Source organism: Anas platyrhynchos, chromosome 15 (assembly GCF_047663525.1).
Source record: "Anas platyrhynchos isolate ZD024472 breed Pekin duck chromosome 15, IASCAAS_PekinDuck_T2T, whole genome shotgun sequence".
In the NCBI taxonomy this organism is placed as follows: Eukaryota; Metazoa; Chordata; class Aves; order Anseriformes; family Anatidae; genus Anas; species Anas platyrhynchos.
In genome coordinates, this window is record NC_092601.1 from 6,997,302 (window position 1) to 7,015,765 (window position 18,464).

The 18,464-nt window shown below is 52.7% G+C and overlaps 1 protein-coding gene across 1 annotated transcript; it reads right to left on the reverse strand.

Annotated features, from left to right (window-relative positions):
- Positions 1 to 5,469: 5,469 nt before the first annotated feature.
- ATP6V0C (ATPase H+ transporting V0 subunit c) lies at positions 5,470 to 15,923 on the reverse strand. The gene is made up of 3 exons (XM_027469134.3): positions 15,719 to 15,923; positions 7,148 to 7,331; positions 5,470 to 6,291 (listed from the first exon to the last, which is right to left on the reverse strand). Exons 1-3 carry the CDS (start codon positions 15,792 to 15,794, stop codon positions 6,087 to 6,089), a joined length of 465 nt encoding a protein of 154 aa, XP_027324935.1. The 5' UTR covers positions 15,795 to 15,923; the 3' UTR covers positions 5,470 to 6,086.
- Positions 15,924 to 18,464: the final 2,541 nt, after the last annotated feature.

Below are 18,464 nucleotides of genomic sequence, written 5' to 3' on the forward strand. Positions count from 1 at the left end.
GCCATCGCTGCCACATGCTGACAGCTCTCGGTGCTGCCCGTGCTCCTCAGCATCGCCGAGCTAGCGGCTGGCACACACTGATGCCTTTGAGGAGGTGCCGTACTGAAGCACTTTTTTGTCTTTTTGTCTGGCAAAGTTCGCTGGCCTGGGAGGTCAGATGAGAGGAATTAGCGGTGCCTAATGGCTTTCAAGTCTGTGAATTGTGAATAAGTGACTTTGGATATAATGGCTAAAGTTGACTCATTTCTCCTCAGGGAATGAGTCTGCCTGGAGGAAGCGCTCTGCGTCTCACAGCACATCGCACACACGGCACGGCCTGCAGCAGGCTCGCTGTGCTGTGTGGGGCCGATGGGCTGAGCTCACTGCCATGAAGCAATGCTGCAGGCTGTGCTGCATCCCACTCCTGGTTATTTACTTCTGGAGTGGCAACCCCAGGCAGACGCAGGCCTGCTAGATGCACCAGGCACTGAAAGATCAGCCGATCCTTGCCCCTGACAGCTGGCAGACAATCTGCTGCAAAGTGCTTACCTGCTTGGAAATCCGGCTAGGCACAACAGTACGCCAAAATAATTACACCAACAAAATGAAACTCAAACTCTTTATTGGCTCTGGCAAAGTAAGGCTTCTGGAGCCCCTCACTTCACTGTTCCAGTCTCAGCTTCAGGAAAAAAATAACAATCACATGTAAGTCATTATTTCTTTTAAAAGTTACTTCTAAGCTGACAGCATTGCTGTAGGCAAGCTCCTCAGTTCATTCAACCAGTCAGCAGCAGCCGGGGGAGAAGACAATGTTTATTCTGTGCTCTAACCGCCAGCCCCCGACTTCTCTCCAGCAGACCCATGCCACCAGCGATCCTTTTGATGTCTGCAGTCTCCGTGGGTAGAAAGGGAATCATGTTTATCTTCAGAGCGTTAAAGGCAAGTACTATGCTTTGTTCTAATTAAAGTAGCGTCCCCAACCAAGTACTTCTAGATGTCTGCTTGCAGACACTTCTTCCATCCTCTTTGCTCCACGTGGGCAACTGTCTGCTGCAGCAGCATCCAACTAGAGTTTGCCTAGTTCGGTGTCCCACAGTATTGCAGAGACAAGTGTCTTACCTAGACTGTCTAGGCAAGGTGCTGATGTGAGCTCCTCTTATGAACCACACTGAGAAGATACGTGACAGGGAACGTAATTGTGCCTGAACATAACATTCCCGTCTAGCCAGGAGTTAATTTGGATGAGGTTTCATGCTGTAGTTATTCCGTATCAGTCCACATGATGAAGCTACCTTTTACTGGCAGTAGGATACCAGTAAGGGCCATGGAAATGGAGAACCAGGAACGATGTTAGTTTAGCCCAAGACAACTACACACAATGTAGTTTGGAGAATTTGGGACTAGGAATGGCTTCTGGCAGGTTTTACTTGTCACGGTTAAAATTATCCATTGCCAGGGACAACCAGCAGTACGTCAGTGGGAGGGATTTGTGGCTTTAGTATAGGTAAAGAGACTCCAGACTCAGAAGATTAGAACATAAAACTGAACCTCAGGCCTGCTTATTCAAGAAAATAACTCTTTAGGGGGAGAAGTCCCCTTCCAAGCAGCTAAAATGCATGTGAAAAGGCACATACAGCACACAAACTGCCTGGAGCCAAACAGAGCATTTTCATATGAATGAACATGCTAAGAGACTTGTGACAGGAACTTTTCTCAGCAGTGGAAGAGGTAAATGAAAATACTGCTAGACACAGCAATGTCCGCAATAAAAGATCCTGCCTCACGGCCCACCCTGCTGACACACTTTCACCAAGCCTTTGGTGACAAATGAATGCAAAATTTCTAGGACGCAAGCCAGAAGCGAACCACTGAATCAGAATAGTAGAAAATGGCTTGGACCTCTCGTGCTGCTGAACAGAACAGCCTGTACTGAGATGACAGGTGTGGAAATTTACCTCATCAGTGCTGTAGGTGCGTCACCCGGCCCAACTTTATGTCACCCACCTGTCCTGCTTAAGGATTATCCTTTTGGATGCTCTCCCTTTATTCCTCAGTATTAAATTCTCCATGTCTCGCATCACCCAAATTGCACACTCCACCTCTCATAATCGCATGCTCTTTCTCTCCACTGCCCCAGTAATAGGCTGAGAGAATCAAACCGTAGCTTCGCTGCTTTTTCCTCAGCAAAACATTTTTTTCCAGGTTGAGTTATTTTTAGCCTGGCTCAGTTCCCAAATCAGATTCACTGCCTGGTCACATGAAAAGCTGTACCAGCACATTCAGGAGAAGCAGGGGAGCACGCACTACGGCTATGAAAGAAGGTACAGGTGCCAGAGGAGGATGGGCTTACGCTAGCTCTGCTGCTGAAAGAAGCAATTGTGGAGATGCAGCCTTGGCTTCCCATTTTTTTGTGTGTGTATTCACAAAGAGCTCTGAGAAATTGTCTTAATGCACACAGACCAGGGATGCTGTTTGCATCCGTCAGCTGGAAACACTGCCAATCCTGGGAACTTCAGGGATTTCCTAAGATTGGTCCTCAGCCTGCCTGAGGAAGACAGAACCATTAGGCATAGGTGGTTATCACCCTCTGCGGCTTGAGGCTATCCCCTTACCCTCCCTCCTCAGAGCAAAGCTGGATGCTGCACGAACTCAGGTAACTGACACAAAATTTCGACCTCCACGTCACTGTAAAAGTCCAGCAGGCAGACTGCTCAACGTCACACAAATCGTAAATGGGACACAGATCTTGAACTGCAAGCCCAGCTTTCTCCTCATTCACATCCTTCTGCCTGGCTTGGTTTACACCATTATGGGCAGTGTTCTCGTTCCCAATTTCCTGTAATGCACCAACCCCAGGGTTTCCTTCGTACCTATGGGAGAACAGGGGTTTCTCCAAACAGGAGTTACTTTATTGCAATTAATTTTCAGATGCATTGGAAAGGTTACTGAAGTAGCCTTAAAAGCAGTCACTGACCAATCTCATAGGTTCTGCTTCTAAAATAGAGCATTAAATAATAAAAGTAATTAAAAAAAAAAAAAAGTATGAAAGCTAAGGAAAAAAGTTGGCAAGCCCTATGAAGGCATTAACGATGCTGGCAGCATCTGACAGCAGGCATTCCTCACCTCACCTAGCCTGAACTGACTGCGAAGGGACGCTTACCCTCTGCTGCTGCAGAGCCATCCCACTCCCTTCTCTCACTGCAGGGCTGACTCACTCTGCAGTGCATGCAATCTGCCACACTACAGGGAACTATTTATGTGCTGGTAGACACCACCTCTTCTGAATCAGGCACTCTACAAACTGTCATTTCATTGTCTGAGGCTGCCTGTTCTGTTCTTCCAAACCAACCCGATCCCTAGCACACGGCAATGCACGGATCTGGATGTGAGTTAATGCAGGAAAGGAACTCAAAGGTCCGCAATTTTCTGGAGTAAAGAAAATTTTGAGAAAGTTTTTCTTGAATCACTTGAGAAATTTGCTGACACAGTAGCACCAGCAAAGGACTTGAAATGCAAGCTTTCACTTGGGAGTCACCAATGAGGATCTAGAGCATGGCTGCAGAAGAAATGCTCAGCCAAGGCAACAGACTCAGATTGGTAATTGTGCTCAGCGTATTTGCAGGTACTCAGTGCACAGCAGTCCTTCACCTATGTATGAATTATGTTTTATGCCTTTCTCCTGACTCACATGGGTTTACAATAACGAGGAAGGTTTGATGTCCCAAGGCACAAATCAAAATGCTGAGGGTGTTTTACCTACATTTGGTTACCTCAGAATCCATCACCATTCTGGGCCTATTAACTGCCACTGCAGCACCACAGGACTTTGGCATCTTAAGGAGTTCTTATAGAATGGTGCCTTTAAATCACCTTTTTTTTTTTTTTTTTCCCCTCACAGAGGTAAGAACTACCCATTTAGTTGTTCTCAAATACATTTGCTCATATTCTCCTAATCTAGCTAAAAACAAGGCTGGCCGCTAATCCTACCTAAAGATAGAAGATCTCAAACACCTGCACCCCAGCCAGGCACATCTCCCCTCCTGCTACACAACCACAATGCAACTCCTCAGAGCAGAGCTGCAAGACAGAAGCGTATGTGGCATGCTTTCCAGAGCATGAATCCAGCCTTCAGGCCTCCCAGCTGCAAGCTCAACCAGAACTTCTTGCAGAAGTAGCAGGAAGACACTCACTGCAAAGAGAATTTAAAGCTTTATAGTCTATTTTTGCTCAGGAAAAAGTGAACAACATGATTCAGATCAGGAAAAAAGGAAATTCTCTCCTTCCCATCCAATGCTTCAGAACTCCAGGATTTTCCACAAACCAACTATCTCTGCACCCTGCCCCAACCCCAAAGCACTACGGTACCACTGCTGGGACTGTCACCAAGTAAAGCCACTCTGAACATAAAAGCAGGAACACCCCCAAGCCCAGCAGCTGACAGCACATTACATGCAATCACACCATCCTTTTAAGAAACAAACCAATTAATTGATTAATAATTAGTGATAACCAACAATATTACCAAGTGGTTCCTAGGTTGGAGACAAGCTGCTCTGAAGGTGCGTGACTTACCACCAGGTTAGAAGCTGTATTTGTGTTACCCAAGTCACTCCCAGAGCTCTGACAGCTGGACACAGCTCTTCGTTACTTCAGACCTGTTTCCTACACAGCTATACACGAAGCGCAGCACTGCCCAGGCAGATCATTGATTATCAAGGTATTTCTAAGTATCTATGTCTAACAACATTTTGGCTTGAAGCAAGAAAAGCTTCCTCTGTTCTCCAAACTATGCAAGATTAAGGTGACAAACTTCCCAAATGCAACTTGGAACAATCACTACAGCTCCAACACATCTCCCATGTGAGCTCCAGTGTTGCTGTGACATTCAGATATCCCCAAGGCAAGAGGAGATTGCTTCAGTATTTGCTAGCTGCAAGAGCAGAACTTCTCAGCTTGAATGCTCCTGATTTGGAAGTTAAAAATATGAGTTCTTGAATGAACCCATTTTGCTGATGAGACTATTGTTCAGGTACTCCAGCAGCAATTGCTACTAACAGTGCAGCTTTCCATCCAGCCAAGTTTCTGCAGTGCAATCAGAAGGACAAGCTGCCTACAAGCTCCTTGGCAGCTCCTGTTCCTTGTCACATGCTGCAGCCAGCACCCTTGCGCCATGACTGGGCCTGGTCAGGTCATGCTGCAGTCAGCTACACGGCACCGCTGTACAACACAGAGCAAAATGCACCAGGCAGGCAGGGGGCAAGCACTGCAACAGCCTCGCATTCCTGCTCTCAAGTGCTCCCCTGTGCAGCAGTTAGAAGCAGCAGTCATTGCTCTTTGACCAAGAAGAGGGAACGCTTTAGCAGTTGATGACATGACTCTTGTGCAGTGCTCAGTCACTTGAAAGAACCTGCCTCCCCTCCAGGGAATCTCTCCTCCTCCTAAAGGAGCAGCTACAGCATTAAATCAGAGGCAGAGGAGTCATTACAGCAATGTAGTGAGGAATTTTTATTTGGAAACATGGTAGAAGTTTGTAACCCAACACTGGGTGCACAACTCTGATGCCAGAGCATACGCAGTTACTACTGAAACACGGGAGTGTTTCGGACAATTGCTGTAATAAAACACGAAATTCTCATACTCCAATACCAGGACACTACAGCAATCTTTAGAATCAAAGTTACATCCAAGGAATTCTCTGCACTTACAATTGACCCCACAGTGTAATCTACCTATATATAAGATTAATATATATAGCATGGGAAATTGAAAATCCTTGCTCCATAGATGTATGAACATGTCAAGTCTTTTATAAATAAACATCCAGTGAAGAGAAAAATTACATTTCTAGTTCATATTTATACATAAAGTACTAACAGCAATGGGTGGAAAATTGCACGCAGGCCACCCCAAGCCATGCAACAGGCTTGGAGCAGCCCATCCAATTTAATATTGAAATACACACAGGACAGACGAGTCACTAACGTACATTGCGCATTTACAAGAGATCAACTACCAAATTGGGACAACTGTACACATTGGAGAAACCATTTTCATTCTGGAGCTTTAAATGTTGATTTGTTACATCTCTTTACATCATACTGCGACATTTACTTTGTGGAGAGGATAAGGGCAACAATGAGGCCGTAGAGACCCAAGACTTCAGCGAAGATCAAGATCAGGATCATGCCCACAAATAACCTGGGCTGCTGCGCTGTTCCCCGTACACCTGCGTCACCCACGATGCCAATGGCGAAGCCAGCAGCCAGCCCACTGAGGCCCACGCTCAAGCCAGCACCCAGCTGAAGAAAGCTCCTGTAGGACAGAGAAGGAAAGATTCAGTGGCAAGCAACAGGACACCCAACCCTCTGACTTCAGGCTAAACTCCCCGCCCCATTATTCTGCCGCAGCACAGCCAGGTCATTCCAAGGCCTCTTGCGCTGCAGGAGTTATACATGTTAGCCCCTCCTGTATGTCAGACAAGAACGGCCTGATTTTCCAGGCAGGGGTACCTGCAAAGGACCTGTTCTGCCTTGGATCGAGGCTCACTGCTCAGCCAAACACAGTGCTCACCTGCTACTGATGTACAGCGGCATCGGTACCGATTGTTAGGCCTCACAGAAGCATTGTTCTGCTCTGACAGCCACGCCAGTTCCAGCTCTTCTCAGAAGTTGAGATTAAGTTTCAGACTATAGCTGGTACGAAGGTACGATGTACAGCCTGAGGATTGCTTTACCAAGATGTAAAGCAGCAAGCATTATTAATTATTCATTTGCACTTCCCAGGCAACAGGAGAGCTATTCAGACCTTCATTAACTCCTGGAAAAACGTGTGCACTCCAGCTCTAGAATCTGATACCATGAAACAAACTCACCCTCCTATCCCCAGACTGTCTGTACAGTTTCATTCAAGCCATAAACCATGACGTTACTTGCAGTGATATTGTCTGCTGTTACGATGTTAGCTAATACACCAGTACCGGTGAGGCTAAGGCCCTGGGTAGGACAGCTGAAACCCAGTCTGTACTGCAGAGCTTGGGTTAGGAGCAGTTAGCATTTACAGCCAGCTGTGCTAACAGTCCTGCCAGGGTCTTCAGCAAAATCTACCCATTCAGCAGCATCAAAATATTGATAGAACAGACTTCAATGACACCAGCAGGGATATAACTTACTTGAATAGTGTGATGGAAGGTGAAAGGGCATTGGCAATGAGGACCGCCACTACGAGGCCGTAGATAGCTATAATACCCGCCATGACGACAGGAATAATGGACTTCATGATGAGCTCAGGCCTCATGACAGACATGGCTGCAATACCCGTGCCGCTCTTTGCGGTTCCATAAGCGGCTCCTAAGGCTGGAAGGTAAAAAAGAAAACATTAGGCAGGTCCCCAAATAACACGGCCTTTGTTACACTGCAGCATTAGGACAGCCGAGGTCAGCAAGAGGAAGGATTGTGCAAGTCAAAGAGTCACTTGACTGCTTGGTTTGTCAGACGGGAATACTCCCTTAGGGGATGGGGAAGTGACTTACCAGTCCCAGACTGGAACTAGATAAACAAAATGGTGCCAGTCAAGTACCACTGGCCACAGAACATCCTCTAAGCCACCCTGCCGTGAGGCTAGCCACACACCCCTGCAGACATATTCCCCATTTAGTAGCCAAACCCCAAGGTCTGAATATGAACACGTTACTTCAGCATTTGTGCCCTCCCAGCACCCTGACTGCAGAGGCTCAGCTGAACTAGAGAAAAAAAAAAGTGTCTTGTTACTGCAGGGGGCTGTTACCTGACAGAAGTAGGTTTACCCATTGCTGAACTTTGAGATACTTTGGGTGCATTTAAGAAATCAGCCCATGTTTAACAAGTTGCCTTCTGCTATCCTTCACGGGGCCTTTTCTACCACAAAAGGCATCTGGTCAGTGCTTTGACCTGGAGTTAAACATGCAGTTTCAGCTCCATCAGAAACATTTTGAAGCTGCAATGAACACTCGTATTATTGCTGCGCTTCAGCCCTTGAAGGGACTCCTTCCATGCACACCCTGCCTGTGAAGGATTCAGGATTGCAGCCGCTGGAGCCACAGAACAGAACGGCACAGCTCACAGCTTAGGGATGGTCACAATAACCGTACCCCAAGGCCCGCTGATCACCTTGACAGATATTTGAACATGCAGCCACTAACACACAAACTCAAAGCTTGTTTTTCAAGGCAGAACACAGACTTGTCACCTTAGGTGAGAGCTGCTAGAACCAAAAGTTCCGAAGTACTACCCCAAAAAAATAGCTTCTGTCCTGAAAGTTTTATACCAGTCTCACACGGGCTTCAATGCCTACCTCATTCTGTGATTCTGAACTACTCAGAAAGACCCCTTTTCTTTCAGCCACACTCCGCAGCATTTCAGAAACCTCTACCTGCACTCACTGCCACCCAGGAGACAGCACGCAGCCATCCACAGTCTCACTTGAAGCAGCACGACCAGCTGTTTACAAGGGAAGCTTTTTCAGATACCACCAGGTTGACATTCAAAGGTAACAGTCCCGTTTAACTACAGTGAAACTTCTTTTGCTCTCCAGTGACCTCGGTGAACAGGCATTAAATCTACAGGGATTTCAAGTGTCTGGACTGTTCAGAACTTCTTATACGCAACTCTGGTCCATCACTTTTATGAACTAAGTTTTCTCTAGCAGAGGCTGTTCCACGAAGACCTGCTGCTGCCTCTTACACCAGTTTTCAAGTGCAGAATGTCGCACGTGGCCCAAAGGAGTCGCCGAGGTATTCAGAGGGCTTAGGCTAAGCACTTCCCCAATTCTCAGTATTGGGAGGCAACTTCATGCAGCCAAAAGCTGAGCAGTAATCCTCCTTGCTTTGCATTGCAAAACTTCAGAAGATTAATGAGGGTTCTACTGCTGCAGTAACACAGGACTCACTACCAGAAGTTATTTTAGTTACAAAGACTTGAACAGAAAGCCTCATCAACTACAAATTAGTTCTGCATTAGCAAAGCTCTTTAGCCTCCTGCAGCCTGGATCCTCCTCCTTTTAAAGTCCTAGCTATAAAGGAGGCAGATGTAAAAAGCTGCTCAGGACTACACCACTCCAATTCTGCAGCTTCCTTGAAAGCACAAGCCAAAACCAGGAGACAAGTTTCACCTGGAAATGCAAGCTAAGCCCCCAAAAAGTGTATAAAGTCAAACAGCAATATCAATGATTCTACTGCTTAGGTGTAGAGTGCTTAGGACAGCTATGGAGTTGCTCTAGCTGGAATTAGGAAGGCTTTCTTCTGGAGGAAGTATTTCCGAGGGACTGGATACCAGGGGAATCAAGGTTCAGACTGTCTACATCCAAAGCAAAGCATTTGGCAGAGGCCATTTCTTTACCTAGCCTTTTTTAGTTCTCTCCACAAAGAGAAAAGGCTTGCAAGAGAAGCAAAGTTCACTACTCGAAACCAGATCAGTCACTACTTCCTCCCAGCCTGAAGTTCCTGAGAGGCGTTGCCATTCATGTGGCAATGGATTACAGCAGCTGGTTTTGTAACACCACTTCCAGAAAGCCAGCCTTCAGCTTTCGGGGCAGGATGATGATCAAAGCAAGCTTGTTAATTCCCAGTTATCACTTCCCAATTCTAGAAGACAGGCAACTTACACCTTTCACTGCGTTTAAATGCATTAACATACGAAGGGCACATACAGCAGCTAGCTGACACAGCTCGAATTCTGGGGTGGTGCTGAGGAGCTACTACACTCCCAGTGAGGAGACGGCCAAACACCACACACCCAGTCCCAGAGCTTGGCACAGCTGCTTCTTGTTCATCAGCATCTCCACCAGCAGGCTTACACCAGAGCTCGCTGCATCTCCACTGCCTTACGGCTCACTCTTCACTAGCCCAAGAAGCATTCCTCACACAGCTCCCCGTTACAGCAGCACTGCATTCCCGGAGCACAGCCCCACCTCCTTCCACCCAGCGGCACCTCGGCCAGCTCCACACACCCTGCCACCTGCTAATGCTGGAAGCAGATGCGCTTCGCACACCACTAGAACGTGGTGGATGAGTTTGAAGGCTGCTCTCTGAAGTCCCAGCGAGCTAGGTGTGAAGAGAGCTGCGGAAGTAATGGGACCAACCTTCTGTAGCTGTAGTTAGGACATTCAGTAAGGTCACGCACTGAGCACGGTAATCTTGAGCTAAGTTAGCTGCCCGTCACCTCGGGTGACATCCCCTCAGTAAGGAAGGGGCTACTGCCAGGAGCCTTACACTGCTCCTGGGAAGCTCTGCAGGCACACACGGACAACTTCTGCAGTCAGACGTGCACCTCCAGTGACTGTAAGAAGCCTTTAAGTCAAAGAACCCCTTGCAGACATATTGCTTCTTGCAGTCTCAGCAGTTGCAATGAACCCACTTGTGCTCAGCCCAAGCATACGGATGGTCAGCAGCAGCCTCACACAGTGCAGCACCATTGGGTCCCTTCAGAGCCAGCGCCTCCCGCCATGGGAAGATGTCTGCACACAGTAGGGGCAGAGGAAAGGTTTCCAGCACGTCAATGAGCTGGATTTCCTTGCATTTGGAAGTGAGCGAGTGACACAAGTCAAACTTGCAGTGATACCAGACAACGGCACTGCAATTGGAAATCTGAGAGATCATCCCGGATAAAGACCTGCCTCTGGAGCCTGCCATAATTATCCGACATCAGAGGGGCTCCCACATGCAGCGGGGAGTCCTGCCTTCAACCAGACAGGAGGCATGGGTTCACCTGAAGACCTGCTCATTCTCAAGCAGTTGTCAGTCAGCTGGAGAACTCTGCAGGAGGCTGCACCCAGGTCAAATACAGCCCTTGCTGTGCCATTCCAGGAGCGTGGTCATTTTCAAAAGAAAATATTTCAGTTTTTCCCCCACTGATGTGCTTGGTGTGCCTCCACACCAAGTTTGCCACAGCTCTGCACCAGCTGACAGTAACACTCCATGGATGCCTTGAAGAAAAGCTGTTCAGGCGCACATCTGCATCTCCCCAGGAAGGGCAGCTCCAGGAACAGCACCTGAGCCCGCACACACCCAGACCTTGCTGGCTGAGGGCCGCAGCCCATCCCCAGGGATCATGGGGTGAGAGATGAGCGCCCTACAGCTCCGAGTGAGGGAGCTGCTCCAGCACCATGGAGGCTGTGCTTCCCTGTCCTTCCCTGACTGCACGCAAGGGCACGTGGATTTATAGGGTCAGAGAATGGTTTGGGTTGGAGGAGACCTCAAAGGTCACCTGCATCCAACCCCCGCAACGTGCAGGGACACCTCCCATCACACCAGGTCGCTCACAACCCTTGCAGCCTGGCCTTTGGCACTGCCAGGATGGGGCACCCACAGCTTCTCTGGGCAGCCTGTGCCAGGGCCTCACCGCCCTCTGAGTAAAGAATTCCTTCTTGATATCTAATCTAGGTCCACCCTCTTTTGGTTTAAAACCATTCCCCCTTGCCCTGTCACTACACCCCTGCCAAAGAGGGCGCACTGTAACCTTTCCTATAACCCCCTACAGGGGCTGGGAGGCCTCTGTGGGGTCTCCCCGGAGCCTTCTCCTCTCCAGGCTGAGCACCCCCAGCTACCCCAGCCAGGCTTCAGAGCAGAGGAGCCCCCGAGCATCCTCACGGCCCTCCTCCAAACCTGCTGTAACAGCTCCGTGTCCTTCTCGTGTTGGGGCCCAAAGCAGAGGGGCACAATCCCCTCCCTGCCCTGCTGCCCACGCTGCTGTTGGTGCAGCGCAGGATGCTGCGAGCACACCCTGCCAGCTCACACTGAGCTCCTGCCAGCCAGCACCAAGTGCTCAGAGCTCCTTACAGACTCCAGGAAGCTCAGAGCTAGCAGCTTGCAGCACTGTCAAAATCCTCAGAATCAGCCTGCAAGGCTAACAGGCAATCGCTCCTGTTCAGCACGTTTGGGAACTGAAGTGTTTTCAAGTCGCAGCTCCTCACGGTTATGCTGCAGAAGCGGCAGCCCAGAATAAGAAGGGGTACGAGGCAGCTGCCCGAGGAGCTGGGACTTCTGCAGTTGGTCCTGTGTGCAGTCTGCTACACCACACAGAAGCCAGGAGCGTTTTTAATCGGTATGGTAGGACCTAACCTTCCCCAGGAGCACACTTACTCTCCAGCAAGCAGCAGGGCACACTGGTGCCACCAGCAGCAGGCCTGGTGGCTCGTTACTTACATTCCTTTATCACATCAGCCCTCCTGCAACCCACAGATGACCCATTTTGGGGTGCACCACTCCACTGCAGGTGCTGGCTGCGGAGATGCCCCACGTACCAGCCCAGAGGAACACTCACAGCTCACACCAGCCGCTCACAGGAGGCATCCACAGCTCCCAAGCCTCATTTCTGAAGCGTGTTCAGCAACCTTCAGACACGCACATGGCCCAACCAGCTCGGCCTTGTGCTCCCCACTGCAAGGGAGCAAGTCCAGCAGGTTGTGCTTTGCTGTTTTGTGAAGGCAGCAAGCAGACAGAAGCACACTGCTGTGAAGCTACATTTTTACTTTTTATTTTTTAAATCACCTAGAGCTTTATCAGGCCGTAGTTTCTCAGCTTGCAACCAGACTCTGGACAGACCACAAAGGCTGAATCTAGGAAGGAAAAGGAAGTTGACCAGCAGATCCTGAGGCACCCGGCAGTCATCTCAACTGCTACTGCTCTGCGTGTTCCCACCAGGGGGCAAACACCTCCAGGCTTCAAAGTCTGCCGTGCCTTTGGGATGAGACAGGAATCCCACCACGTACAGAGCACAAGCAGCACAACACCTGCTTCAGCCAGGTCTTGCAGAGCCGATAGTTAAGGACTGGTTCTGTTTGCACCAATGCCAGATCTGATTTCCAAGTTCCAGACCCTAGAATTTACTGAGTGGAAATTACATCCTTCCTTGTAGCTTCCTTGACCCACTGAGCGCTCCTGCCCCCACCACTCGGCCTTCAGAGCTCTTCTGATTTGGAACAGAGACCGCCTCTGTTCTGCCATCTCATTTTGTTACCTGCAAGTTGCACCCAAGGACCCTGCAAGCTCCTCTTCCATGAGGTCCACGCATCCTTACTGCAGCTCCCCTCCCCTCCCCGCCCACCAAGAGCCAGCATTTCAGGATGTTCAAGTGCCATTTGCCCTCAAGGGTACCAACCAGAGTCACGCAGCTGCAGGGCTGTCAGCTGCAGGAGTGCTGCTCTGAGCCAGCCATCTCAGGGGGTGGGGTATGCACAGGTGGGATGGCCACTTAATTAGCTTAATTAGCTTGCCAACAGCTACAGCACTGGGGTCCCTAGTTTAAAATAAAGAGTGTTTTGTTAAATATGCAGCAGCAATGCGAAGCAGGACACAGGATGAACCTTAACACCGCTGGCTAGAGCCCTCCTCATTAGCAGCCTTGCAGATGCTTGATCCAGCACCCATGACAGCAGATGCCCACCCCAAGCAGGACCCCAATTCCCATTTTGGGGGCCCCAAGCAGTGAGCCCAGGCCACCACATCCTCCTGGGAGACTCAGCACGCACAGGATCAGGCAGCTTTTCCCAACATCGTGCTTCTTCATTTCTGGCAAGCAGAAGTCACATGGAAAAGCCTCTACAATTTGATCACTCAACAGCACCTGACACTGAGCCAGCTCCGTGGGACACGGGGAATAAAGGAACCCCGGCTACCAGAATGGGTTGGAACCAGCCGGTGAGTGAGCAGGCTCCACAACAGCCAAGGTCACAGCAGCCTCCTCCAGCCTCCCGAGCTGCTATCAGCACTGGCTGACCAGAACGAGTTCTGCTATCTCTGGAGCATCAGCTGTTAATGTGCAAACATCAAACAGCACTGCCTCAAGTTGCCTGTTTTCACATCAAACTAGCCCGGACAGTATGAAACTCAACATGTTTACTACAAACAGGCCTCTGAAATCCAAACCCCACAAGAATCTGATCTTTAGATCCGTGAGTCAGACGTGATCACTGCGCCAGTTACCACCCATCTTTAGCTGCTTCTGCACTGTTTGTCCAAGTGGCCTGGGGTCCTTGCTCTGAAGCTTGCTTTTAGAACAGTTCAATTAGCACCAGCACATGCCACGGAACCACATCCCAACCCAGAAAGCTGCATGACACGGCAAGTTTCAGCTCACTCCGTGCTGGCACCCATGCCAAACTTCCTTAAACAAGTTACTTCACTAAACAAGCAATTCAGTTATGTTCACAACTGAGAAATAGCTCTGCATCAGCACTATCTGCGTTCCATTTAGACTTCCTCCAGTAATGACCTCACCAGATGTGCTTAGGCCCCAACAAGAGACCAAACGCTCCAACTTGCTGCTCTGAGGATCATCTGACCCAGACTCTGCAACAGCAGAGCAGTCACGTAGGTACCAAATCCTCAGCAGCACAGCTTCAGCACCCAGGCAGCTACCCAGCACCACCCTTCTTGAATTTGCAGCCTCCCAATACAACGTTCACCAAACCTGCAGCATCTGGGTGGTTGCACTTCTAGCTCAGATGTGCCAAGCGAGGCTTTGGATTTTTATTAGAACGTTGACTCATCTCTGCGTCCCTCACCGTGCTTTCTGCTGAAGCAAACAGCACAAAGGCCCTGGAAGGCCGCACACTGCTCTTCTGCTCCCAGCAGGATTTTGGAAGAGGAATTAAATACTGAGCTGCCTTGAGGAAGCAGTCACTGAAGATCTTAATCACTGCCACTATTGAAGGCACTCACCTGCCAACTCTCATTTCATTTTTCTCCTACAATCAACTCGGTCTATTCCTCTGCTGCTGTCACCAGCTGACAGGCAGGTCAAGCAGTCTCAGGTTGGTTTCTGTAGCACCCCAGACAGTTTTCAGGAAAGCCCTAATGTGTAAGGCACGAGTACAGCGTTTGAACTCCACGGCAGCAGGCCACTAGGTGCCATCAGCCCCGGACATCTGCATCCTGCTGCTGGGCACTACCCAGGACTCGACACACCCAGCCAGGCCTTTCCATGGCAAGCGACAAGCCAGGAACACCGCTGGGGTGAAACCAGCCATGGGTCCACACCACCAGCACAGCCGAACAGCTGCCCCTGGACATTTTAGAGCCATTTTACAGCCTCCTGCACACTGCACTATTCACACAGCCTGACCTCCCGCACAGCTTAACCAGGAACAGCTTCTGCAGGCTCGCCTTCCAGATCTACCCTCTGGGAGGCTTCTTTAGTGTGAGAGAAGCCGAGGGCAGGGGCAGCAGCAACACAGGGCTCGAGGCAGAGCCAGCTCCGAGGCCGAGCGCTTCCAGTCCCCAGCTGGGAGCCTGGGGGGGGGCAGCCAGCACAAGCTGTGGCACCACTGCTGCATCCCTCAGCACCGGGGCAGCCCCGTGAGGCCCCCCCAGGTCGCACCGCACCGGGGGCTCCCCCGCACGGCCCCGGGAGGGTCCCAGCAGCCGGACCCGGGATGCAGGAGGGGAAGGGGGGGGGGGGGTGGGGGCCGAGGCCGTAGCCCGGGGCCGCCCCCGCTGGCGCCGCAGTCACGTGGGGGGGGCTCCGCGGTGACGTCACGCGCGCAGACCCCTCCGCCGCTGCCGGGTGCCCGGATGGAGGGGGGGGGGGGGGCGGCGCGAGCCCCTCCCCGGCGCGCTCCCGGGGTGGGGGAAGGGAGGGGGGGGGAGGGGGCCGCGGCCGCCCCCGCAGCGCCCGGCGCGGCCCCGCGGGCACCCCGCGTTGGGGGGGGGAGGTGCGGGGAGGGCCCCGCTCTGCCCCCGCTCAGCCCCCCCCGGCCCCGCGCTCACCGCTGAAGACCATGGCGGCCGAGGCGCCCATCACGGCGAAGAAGGAGGCGTACTCGGGGGTGCTGTCGGACGACATCGCGGCGGCGGCGGCTGGCGGGGGGGGGGGCCGGGGTGAGGCGAGGCGAGGCTGCGAGCGGGGAGGGCGGCAGGCAGGGGGGGAGGGCGGGCAGGAGGCCGAGCTGCGCTGCTGCTGCTGCTGCTGCGGCGCCGTCCTCCGCGGGCAGCGGCCGGCCACAAAATGGCGGAGGCGCGGCGGGGCGGGGAGAGGCGGGGCGGGGCCGGGCGCTGTGGGCACTGCGCGGCGGGGCCGGGCGCCGCGCCCTAAATACGGCCCCGCAGCACAAGATGGCGCCGCGCCGCCCCCCTCACGCCGCCCCCGCCCGGCCGCTACCACCCGGGCACCACGCGGGGCCGCCCCGCCGCCCCCTCCACCCCCCTCCGCTCTTCCCCAGCGATCCCCGGCAACGGGAACGGGAACGGGGCGGCCCCGGGGCGCTGCCGCCGCCGCGTCCCTCACAGCGCCCGGGGGCTCCGCGGCCGCCGCTGGGCGCCCCCTTCCCTCTCCCCCCCCCCCCCCCAGGCGTTGGTTCGGTCCCAGCGTGAGTCAGCGCTCATTAGCATAAGGGGCGGGGCTTAAAGGAGGCCCCGCCCCCGACCGCGGGAGCGCGCGTAGAGCGCGTCCCTGAGGCCGCGTGGGCGCGCGGCGCGGCCCCGGGCGCTGGGCTGGGGCTGGGGGGGGCAGCAAAGGGGCCCTGGGGCCGCCCTGCGCCTCCTGCACCAACACCGCGCCCCGCGGTGCCTCAGCCAGGGCAGCGCTGGCAGCACCTCCAGCAGGCTGCGGGGAGCCCCAGGAGGCTGCGGGCAGGGCCCCAGGAAGCCGAGATTTCACCCAAAGGCAGGGACGGGGCAGGAGGGGGGGTGCGGGCTGCCCCTGCGGAGCAGAGGGCCGGGACGGTGCCCTCCTGCCTCTCCTTAACCCCCCTTCCATGCGCCCCACTTGTGGCTCAGGTGACGTCTCTGGGTTTCAGTGCTCCAGCACTATACATTTAATAAAACTGTACATTTTTTATTTATTTTTTATTTTTTTTTATTATTTTTTATTTATTTTTTTTTGCCTAGCAATGCCAAGCCCAGGTCAGCCCTGGCTGCGTGCACCCTGGTGACGTGGTGTGGCCATGGGCGACACGAAGGGGAGGCACTGCCTGAGGCAGCACCTGATCCAGTGCTAACGTCCTAAAAATGCCCCAGGCTCACCAGGAGCCCCCAGCTCAGCTCACAGCAGCCCGGCCAGGGCTGGGGACAGGTCCTGAGGGGTCACGGAGCTGAACCGGTGCCAGCAGCAAGGGAAGGGCAGGGCTGGTGGCGGGGCCGTCACCCTCGGCCACTGGGAAGGGGGCAAACCCAGCCACGGCGTTCCCTGATTCAGCGTCTCCCGTGGTGTCTCACCCAAATCTCACCAAAATCACATGGTGGAGTCACGGGGCTGGGGGCTGGTGCTCCTGCGGGCTCGTCCTCGGCTGCTCCCTGCGCCCCATGTCCCCGGGGGCACAGCTCCCCTCCCACCAGGGGTCTGCCGGGGCTGGGGCAGTTTGCACATCGGGATTCCCTCCCTCTACTTGGGGCCTAACGAACTGATCCCCATCCTGCTTTCTTGCCCTGCCAAAAGCTGTTTTCTCTCTTTTCTGTATCACGATTATTTTTTGCTGCCCTGTGGGTGAATGCAGGTGGGAAATCACCGTTGTTCCTCCCATCCCTTCAGCCCCTGGGGGTGGTGTGTTGAGGAAACACAGCTCAGCCCCATGTCACTGCAGCTGCTGGTGGAAGCTACGCAGCACTGCTCGTGTCGGGCGGTCTCCAGTTCTGTCCAATGCAGCACAGGTGGCTCGTTTTGCCACCCCAAACCCCTCTTAGGAGACACAGGTATCACAGGTATTCCTGCTGCCCAGCTCTGCCCTGCAGCCCCACCTGGCTGCCGAGGCCCTGGGCAAGGGATGTGTGTTCCTGCTTCCCCGGCCGCCTTCCCAGCTGTGTCCTCGCTGCTTGGAGCACCCAAACAAAATGCTGCAAGGGAGCCAAGTCAAACAGCGTTCGGTTATCTTGTGTTTAGCAAAGAGAAACTGAAACAGAGAAGTGTTTTCCTTTGGTTTTGTTATTTCTCTTTTGGCCCAATATTTCCTTTTTTTTTTTTTTTTATTGCTCTGCTGAAGGAGCCACCGCCAGCACCCAAGGCTGAGGCCACGAGGGCTCGCTCCCAGCAGCTCTGCACCCAACGGCTCTGCCAGCAGCCACTGGGTCTGCCGAGGGGCCACGGGACCGTGCCAAAGCTTGGAGGAGGGGGATGTGGGAATTGGAGGGGGCAAGCCTCTTTTTTTTTTTTTTGAGTTCTGCTTCCTGGGTTTCACATCTTGCTCCCAGGCAGTTCCTCTCCTCCAGCACCCCGCGCAGTCGCCGTCAGGGTGCGGGAGGAGGGTTAGCTGACCGCCGGGAGAGCTGCAGCTGAGTCCTGCTGCGGCCAGCACTGGTGGTGAGAGCCCTCAAGGGACAAACACCCAAGAAATGACATTTGGTAGAAGTGACCCTGTACCTCCAAGGGGAGCTGCAGGATGTGCTCACCTCACCAACGTCACCAAAGCCATAGCTCTGGCTCTGGCTGATGCCAGAGTTTCCAAAACCCAGCCCTCTGCTGCAGCACGGGATGCTTCAGCGTGGGTCCAGAAGGCACAGCTTGCCTTAGAGCTGTAGGGAG